Source organism: Tupaia chinensis, unplaced genomic scaffold (genome assembly GCF_000334495.1).
Source record: "Tupaia chinensis unplaced genomic scaffold, TupChi_1.0 Scaffold145814_1, whole genome shotgun sequence".
In the NCBI taxonomy this organism is placed as follows: Eukaryota; Metazoa; Chordata; class Mammalia; order Scandentia; family Tupaiidae; genus Tupaia; species Tupaia belangeri.
In genome coordinates, this window is record NW_006205672.1 from 1,280,084 (window position 1) to 1,288,622 (window position 8,539).

Below are 8,539 nucleotides of genomic sequence, written 5' to 3' on the forward strand. Positions count from 1 at the left end.
GTGCCCTAAAGTCAAAACCTCCCAAAAAAAAAAAAAAAAGACTTATTGGGGCCAGCAGGTAACATGGTGGTTAAGGGCACTGGGCTCCTACATGGCTGACCGCAGTTTGTGTCCCAAACCTGGCAACTTGCTTTCATGCTTTCTCACTTTCTCTTCCTTTCTCATTCTGTCCTTTCTCTGGTCAAATTTTAATAAATAAATAAATAATTTTAAAATAAGAATAACAAATTAAATTAATTCTTTTAAAGATAAAGAATTAATTTAATTTGTTAATTATTATTTTCTAACTTGACCAGAGAGGGACAGAGAGAGAGAGAGAAGGAGGGAGAGAAAGCGAGAACACAAGCTGCCAGGTCCAGGACTAGAACTATTTTCAGCCATGTGGGAGTCCAGCGCATTAACCACCTCACCACCTGCTGGCCCTAGCCTGAAGATATTTTTTAAAATAATTATTTATTTATTTAATTCCCTTTGTTATTGTTATCTTTTGATATTACCACCAGAGAGAGAGAGAAAGGGAAAGCAAGAAAGCAAGCCACCAGGTCTGGGACTTGAACCATGGTCAGCCATGTGGGAATACCGCGCCCTTATCCACCACACTACCTGCTGGCCTTGATTTTTTTTTTTTTAAGAGAGATTTTTGCTATAAGGTATGTGTACTCACCAGAGAGACAGAAAGTGAGAAATCACCCCCCAAGGAGGGATGGCCATGCTGCAGTCCCTTCTCCTCCATTCTCCTGTCAGGATTTTGGGCATGCACATGCAAACGTGCCTGGTATGAGTTTTAAGCTGCCAGGTCCAGGACTCAAACTGCCCTTGACTATGTGGGAGTCCAGCAATGTAATATTACACCATCTGCTGGTCCCGGCCCCAGAGATTTTGGAAGCACTTTTGTTGACCAGTTCAGTTCGGATGACGACAGAAAACTGAGTTAAGGATGACAGTTATATTCTGCATGGTGAAGCCAGGTGGGTAGAGGGTGATGCCAGTCACTGTGTTCAGTGATGAGTAAATCAATATAAATATTTGGGCAATGAAGGTTCTTTTTTTTATTTGGAGAGGTTTTTGCTATAGGGCATGTGTGCTCACCAGAAAGACAGAGACAGAAAGACAGAAAGCGAGAAATCACCCCCCCAGGGGGATGGCCACACCGCAGTCCCTTCTCCATTCTCCTCAGGATCTTGAGCACACACGCACATGCACCTAGCGTAAGTTCAAGCCACTGAGTCCGGGACTTGAACCTCAGTGGACTATGTGGGAGTCCAGCGATATAGCCATTAGGCCAACTGTTGGTCCTTAAGTTACTAATAGTATAGTGTGAAAAGCATTCCCAGAAACAGTGTAAAAGCCCAGGATTCAAGTTCTGGTCTGTTATTAACTTGCTAGTGTGTTGTCAGAAAAGTCATGATGTATTTTTTTCTTTCTTTCTTTTTTTTTTTAAAGAAGTATTTAACTTTATTTATATATTTTAATTTGACCAGAGAGGGACAGAATGAAAGAGAGGGAAAGTGAGAAGGCAAGCTACCAGGTCAGAGACTTGAACTGTGGTCGGCCATGTGGGAGTTCAGTGCCCTCAACCACCATGCCACCTGCCAGCCCCTTATTTATTTTAATTTGACCAGAGAGGGACAGAGTGTGTGTGCGTGTATGTGTGTGTGTGTGTGTGAGAGAGAGAGAGAGAGTGTGTGTGAGAGAGAGAGAAAGAGAGTGAGAAGGCAAGCCACCAGGTCCAGGACTTGAACCGTGATCAGCCATGTGGGAGTCCAGTGCCCTAAACCACCACACCACCTGCTGGCCCTTTTTCTATGTTTTTCTGTGCAAAAATACATCATGAGTTTTTCAACAATTCAGTTGATAATATCTTAGGCAAGTAGCTGAACCTCTCAGAGCCTCAGTTCCTTCCTCTTTTTTAAAATTTATTTTTAAAGAATTTCTTCAGCGGGCACATATGCTCTCAGAAAGGGAGAGGGAGAAAGCACACCCCCCGAGTAGAGTGTGGCCACACCACAATCCTGTCTCCATTTCTCCATCCTAACTGGTGAGTGTATGTGCCCTATAGTTAAAAAATAAAAAAATGATTACTATGAATAGTTTTGACCTGGTGGACCCCTGAAGAATCTCAGGGATTCCTGGAGTCTTTGGACCTCACTTTGAGACCCGCTGTTAAAGATAAAGGAAATGGGCAGGCCCTGGAACCTAATGGTTAAGGAAGCCAGGCCTCACAGAGCCAATATGTGATTCTAATCCCAGTCCCAGCAGCTTGAGTCACATGCAGGGTGCATACATGTGTATGCCCAAAATCCCAAGAGGGGAATGGAGAAGGGATTGTGGCATGGACAACCCCCTGGGGGGAGTGATTTCTTACTTTTCCTTCCTCTTTCTTTCTCTCCTTGATGAGCACACATTCCCTATAGAAAAAATTTTTTTTAATTATTTCATTTTATTCATCATTGTCATTATTATTATTTTTAAAAGAACTATTTATTTTGTTTACTTATCATTATTATTATTTCATATGAGTTTTTGCCAGAGAAAGACAGGCAGAGAGAAAGAGAGGATGAGGGAACAAGCTGCCAGGTCCGGGATTCAAACCATGGTCAGCCATGTGGGAATTTCAATGCCTTAACCAGCGTACCACCTGCTGGCCCCCATCATTATTTTTTTTAACTTGACCAGAGAGAAACAGAGGGAAAGTGAGAAAGCAAGCCACCAGGTCTGGGACTTGAACCACAGTCAACCATGTGGGAGTCCAGCCCCTTAACCAGCATGCTACCTGCCAGCCTCAGCAAAATTGTTTTTAAAAAAGGGGGTCTTAAGAACAGAAATAAGAAAACGACTGATGTATACTGTAGGAATAATACCAGCCCTTTGTACGTTAGTTTGGTTGATGTGGAGTCAGGTAAGACTGTATGATCACTTTAAAAAGCTCAAGAGGGAGGCCGGCAGGTGGCGTGGTGGTTGAGGGCACTGGACTCTCACATGGCTGAGCACAGTTTGAGCCCCAGACCTGGTGGCTAGATTTCTCACTTTCTCTTTCTCTCTCTCTCTCTCTGTTCCTCTATGGTCACATTAAAATAAATAAATAAAGTTAAGTAAAATAATTCTTTAAAAAAATAGCTCAATATGCTCTGTGGGACCAGCAGTTAGCATCATGTCTATGTTGGTGGACTCCCATGTAGTCGACCGTGGTTCAAGTTCCAGATCTGATGGCTTAAACTCATGCCAGGCACATGTGCGTGTGTGCCCAAGATCCCGAGAGGAGAATGGAGGAGAAGGGATTGTGGCGTGGCCATTCCCCCTGGGGGGTGATTTCTCGCTTTCTATCTCTCTGTCTCTCTCTGTCTTTCTGGCAAGTGCATGTGCCCTATAGCAAAAGCCTCTCCAAAAAAAGAAAGAAAAATATGCTCTGTAAGGTTATTGTAACTGTCATTAATTTTGTTGACTTTTTTCTTAAAGATGGAACAGATTAAGCGTGCAAACCGCCTTTATACTAATGACTCCATCTTCCTGAAGAAAACCCTCTACATCCCCATCCTGACAGAGCCCAGAGACCTGTTCAATGGCTTGGATTCTGAGGAAGAGAAAGATGGAGAGGAAGAGGTACAGCCAAGTAAGGATGAAGTGTGGCCTCACTCAGCTGAGAGGAAGAAACAAGAGACAGGTTCTGGACATGCCAATGGTGAAGCCCTCCCCACATCTGGCCAGGCACCCCCCACACCAGTCCACGACCTCTCTGCCTCTGATTTCCTTAAGAAGCTTGATTCCCAGATCAGCCTGTCAAAGAAGGCTGCTGCCCAGAAGCTGAAAAAAGGGGACAGCGGGTAAGTCTTGAATGGTTCCTTGAGAGTTCCTCAAGGAACCAGCAGATGAAATAATGGTTACATTGTTAGACTCCCACATAGTCCATCATGCTTCAAAGTCCCGGACCTGGCGACTTAAAACTCATGCTGGGCGCATGTGCGTGCATGCCCTAGATCCTGAGAGGAGAATGGAGAAGGGATTGCGGTGTGGCCATCCCCCCGGGGGGTGATTTCTTGCTTTCTGTCTCTCTGTTTCTCCAGTGAGCGCATGCGCCCTATAACAAAAATCTCTTCCAAAAAAAGAGAAAGTTTCTCCATAGACCCCTCCATCCTTCCGGTCTTACCTGACCACAGACACAAGTAAGCAAGCACAGGGTCAGTAGAAGGAAGGTATCTTTGCCCCAGGGAACCCAGGGGGATTCCAGGCGATTCCAGGACAGTGAGCTGCAGGGGCGGGTAGAGGCTGCTCTCATTGGAGTGAAGCAGGTGCCTGTTCTACTGCTCTGCTGATCCTCCAGGAGTATTCAGGGTAGGAGTTACCCAGAGGGCCCTGGGACTCTACCTTAGAGCAGCCAGCTCATATATTAGGAGATGAGGATAGCTTCCCAGGCACCTGTTACGTGTCTTGTTCTCAGGTTCTTCCTTGATCTGTCACTCTTTCCTGCCTTTCCTCACCTGCAGGGTACCCGGGGAAGATGCAGGTCTTCACCTGAGCTCCCCTCGGATGCAACAACGAGCCGTCCTAGGTCCCGTGCCGCTGACCCGGACCTCGCGCACCCGGACACTACGGGACCAGGAGGATGAAATCTTCAAACTCTGATGACTCAGAACTGATTAAAAGAAGCAAGATATTGTGGAACAGTTTGAGGGGGAGGAGCCTGAGGTGAGGCTCAAGAACATGGGTTCTCCCTCAAGTCTGCCTCCCTCCACTCCTACCATCTGCCCAGCCTCCTTGTCCTTCAAGAAGTCCTTGGCCGGAGCAGTCTTATTGTCAAGAGTAGGGAATATGGGGACTAGACGCTTTCACAGTTGTTGAGCTGAATCTAAAGTTGTTCTTTAGATTCAAAAGGATCTTTTTCTACCCCCTGCTGCCTTTCTTACTCCTATTACCACTCCCTGGCCTTAGGACAGGGAAGCGGAGCCTCCCCCTGAACTTCCTCCTCATCTCAGACTCTGTTACTAATTTATTTGGTGCTATATTGAAGTCATATTTATTTGCTGTATCCTGTTCCTTCCCACTCTTTGCAGAAAAATGGGATTTCTAGAGCCCTGGGGTGAGGCGAACCCAGGAATAGTGCACCAGGGGCTGCTCCTTCTCCAACCCCTGGCTCCTTAGCCAAGCATGTCACTGAGGATGGGCAGTCAGAGATCGAGCCCCGCTACAGAGAATGGCAGACTGCCGGCCCTTTCCCCAAACTCAAGTAAAGGATCGGGCTCAGTCTTGACTAACCAGTTCCCTATAACTTTTTCACAACTCTTGCTCTGAGAAAAAGCAATGTAAGGACCTGAACTCTCCATCCTATGGGTTCACCCTTCTTGGTGGGGCTAAGGACAGGAGGACCGCCTGGGGGTTTGAGGACAGTTGCCGGAGTGAGCTCTGTGCATCCCCCCACCCTCAGAGCCTGTCTAGCTGGGCCTTGCTGCTCACTGTGTATTTATTTGCAATTTGCAATTTGTAGCACTGATCTGTGGTACAGTTTGTCGTTGTTTCTTAAACACAAGAAGTAGGCAAGGGAACCTCACTGATGCTGGAACCTGGCTCAGTGTCCTGTGGAGGTGGTGAGAGGCGAGTGGAGTGCTGCTCTTCTACCGCCTTTCCTCCGTGCGGGTCCTGCTGTCAGAAGCTGGAGAGATTAAACATGAGCCCTGGGCCTGTTTGAGTGGTTTTATTTCCCCTGCCGCACTCCCCCCGGCCCTGGCCCTCTGCCTGCACTCCGGTCCCGCCCCTGGGGTCTGTCGCCTGCTGCCTGGAGCGGGAGTCCAGGATGCCCCTCAGGGCCACCTTCTCCCTTTCTCCTTTAGTGTCCTCCGGGGGTTATGTGGGCAGCGTCCGCGTGCCCTGGCTCACAGGCAGGGGCTTCCCTGTTTCACATGTCCCTTACGGGAGAAATAGCGATCCCGGTTTCACTTCGCCTTTCAGGCAGCTGTTTCCTGTCCGGGCTGGAGGGGGAGAGGGGCTCCCGGCTCCCCCACCCCGGCAGTGTGGGCGTGGGTGGCCCCGGCGAGGCGCTCTCAGGGAGAAGGAAGCCTGAGGTCGGGAAAGCTGGTGCGGGCGAGCAGTCCTGGTCCTTGCGCCAGCCACCGTGGACCGTGCCGGCTTCCGGGCTCAGAGCTTCCCCTCATCCAGCAGCTTGCGGAGCCCGTCGCAGATCTTGTCCCGGTGCTGGGTGAAGTCGGGCCCGTACAGGGCCGTGAGCAGGCCCGGGTCCGAGAAGTGGTCGAACACATGGCGGATGCGGCCGTGCGACTTGGGCGTGAGGTGCTGCGCCACCAGCTCCAGCAGCACGTCCCGGCACTCGGTCAGCAGCCCGGCCAGCACGGCCGCCTCGAAGGTGAAGTCCACCTCGCCGAAGCTCAGCGCCGTCATGGCGCCCTGCCGCAGCTTCTGGCGGAAGCGGGCGGCCAGGGCCAGCTCCCCGGGGCCGAAGCAGCCGCTGCGGTGCAGCACGGCCACCTTGACGGCCACCTTCACCAGGTCCTTGATGACCCGCTGGGCCTGGGGCCGGCTGTGCGTGTACTCTTTGGACACGCGGTAGAGCTCGTCCAGCACCTCGCTGCTCGTCTCGTCAATGAAGAGATGCGCCACCGAGCGCCCCGCCATCTTACTCAGGAGCTTCTTCTCTGCCTGCAGGGCCAGACTCTTCGAGCTGAAGGACTCCATGGCTCCCGGGGGTGGGCTCTGCTCCGTCACTAGAAGCAAGGCCACAGGCTTCCTTAGAAACACAGAGAAATGCTTTTCCCTTTCTGCCGCTGCCTTGGCTTCTGTCTCGTTCTCCTTGTGGTCTCTGCCACTGTCCCTCCCGCCCGGCTTCTGCCCTTTAGGGCTGTAGGAAACCTTGGTCTCCGAAGCAGCCCAGAGGAGGCGCCAGCTCGGGCTGCAGGCCTGTGGCACACAGGGGCTGGCCCCCCACGCGGGGCTGCAGGGAAGTGGGCTGCCCGGCCGCAGTGAGATCCGGCTGACCTGTGAATGAGTGTCCCTGCCCGTGGGGCACTGCCTACATGCCACACAGTACTGCTCCCTCGGTTGAGAGCCGAGTACACAGGTTCATGTTATTTTCCTGCCTCCCCGACTCACGTTGGCCTGTGCACTGCATTTCCTTTAATTTTTTCTTTATGAGAGCACGTGTGCACACACGAGAGCGACAGAGAGAACTACCCTTGGCAGGGTCTTGTCCTACTGCCAGCCATTCGCTCTCCCAGTTCTCCCACAGCCACCACCCAGCATGTTTTCAGGCTGACCCAGAGACACAACCTACTTCAGCCATGTGGCCTCTGGGTTTGCAGGGCACGGCGTTACCGCTGCACCGCAGTGGCCAGTCCCAAATTGCTTTTAAAGAAGTGAAAAACACAGAGGCCCCAGGAGTCCTGATAAGAAGAACTAACACTTACAGAGAGCCTACTACGTGCCAAGCACTTTATTCGAATCATCTCCGTCTTCCCAACCCTCTGTAGGATAGGTATCCCCATTATACAACAAGAAAACGGAAGCTGGGGACATTTAGCAACGTGGCTGAAGTCGCTAGTAAACGATAAGAATGGACGTCAAACCAGGTCATCGAAAGCCGCCCTCCTTGGATTGCCCTCACTGAGGCGCAAGCAGGAGAATGGAACGTGTCAAGGTCCAGCCCCACCAAGGGCCTGGTCTTCTGTCGGCTGAACCAGGACCCTCCTGCTGGCGCTCAGCCTGTATCCAATGCCCTCTCCCCGTGGTCTTCGCCTGTGGTTGTTTTGCTTCTTACTTCCCCCTCCCCAGCTCTGCAGGATGTGGCTCTGACCGCAGTGAGGAGCAGCCTCGCCCTCTCCAAACCCAAACGGGAGACTGCAGACGCAGGGGAGATAGGTAACGGGGGATTTCTGCTCCAGCCGATCATTCCAGTGGGGCCTGAAACCAGTCTTGGCTCCCACTGACCCCGGGCTTTCTGGACCATGCTCCCCAGCCGGAAGAGGAGATTGCTCCATGCGAGTTTTCCTTCCTCCTTGGCCTTCCTGTTACCCAGCTCTCTCTCCATTGCCATCTTGACTTTGGTGCACCGTGCTCTCCTCCTCCCCGTGCCCGGGCTCCCTTCTTCTCTCAGATGAAGCCCCCTTCTGATTTCCTTGCCTCCCTCTGGCCCTTACCTGTCTACTTCCATGTTGCCTAAGATGCTGCATCTCTTGGTACCTGTCCTGTACCCACGGCCATCTCCATCCCAAACCAGGTCGCTTTCAGAGGCTGCTTTGCTCCAGGGCAGAAGCAAGCTCCTCTCCACCGGGGACCCAAGAATTCCACAAGTGAGATTCACAACACAGAAAGCCAAGGCTGAAAGAGCTGGGGACTCTTCTGCCATCCTCGCCCCTAAAGCCCACCCCCTGTCATCGCCAGTTCCTCACCTGTAGTGTTCCGGGTGCCAGTCTTGCCTTGGATGTTCCCGGAGAGGGGACAGAATGGAGACGCTCCTAAGTGAGAGGTCCTTTGGCCTGGCCCCACCCCAAGCCCCGCCTACCTACTCTCTGCTCAACCTCCGGTTTATCACCACTGT

The 8,539-nt window shown here is 51.3% G+C and overlaps 2 protein-coding genes across 3 annotated transcripts in view; one reads left to right on the forward strand and one right to left on the reverse strand.

Annotated features, from left to right (window-relative positions):
* The window catches only part of LYSMD1 (LysM domain containing 1), a 17,094-nt gene extending 11,423 nt beyond the window's left edge, over positions 1-5,671 (forward strand). Inside the window, exons 2-3 of the mRNA XM_006168428.3 lie at positions 3,457-3,821; positions 4,482-5,671. Coding sequence (XP_006168490.1) covers positions 3,457-3,821; positions 4,482-4,620 — 504 coding nt within the window. The 3' untranslated portion in view covers positions 4,621-5,671. The remainder of the gene's footprint in view (positions 1-3,456; positions 3,822-4,481) is intronic.
* On the reverse strand, positions 5,672-8,539 carry TIPE2 (TNF alpha induced protein 8 like 2). 2 transcript variants are annotated; one of them, XM_006168426.3, is made up of 2 exons: positions 8,391-8,539; positions 5,672-6,710 (listed from the first exon to the last, which is right to left on the reverse strand). In XM_006168426.3, the coding sequence occupies exon 2, from the start codon at positions 6,679-6,681 to the stop codon at positions 6,127-6,129; it is 555 nt and encodes a 184-aa protein (XP_006168488.1). In that variant the 5' UTR covers positions 6,682-6,710; positions 8,391-8,539; the 3' UTR covers positions 5,672-6,126. The 2 variants fall into 2 exon arrangements, with proteins under 2 accessions (XP_006168488.1, XP_006168489.1); XM_006168427.3 differs by having other exon boundaries at positions 5,672-6,733; positions 8,391-8,481.

Coding starts and splice junctions, on each gene's coding strand:
- TIPE2 (XM_006168426.3), bottom strand. CDS start 6,681: ATGGAGTCCTTCAGCTCGAAGAGTCTGGCCCTGCAGGCAGAGAAGAAG.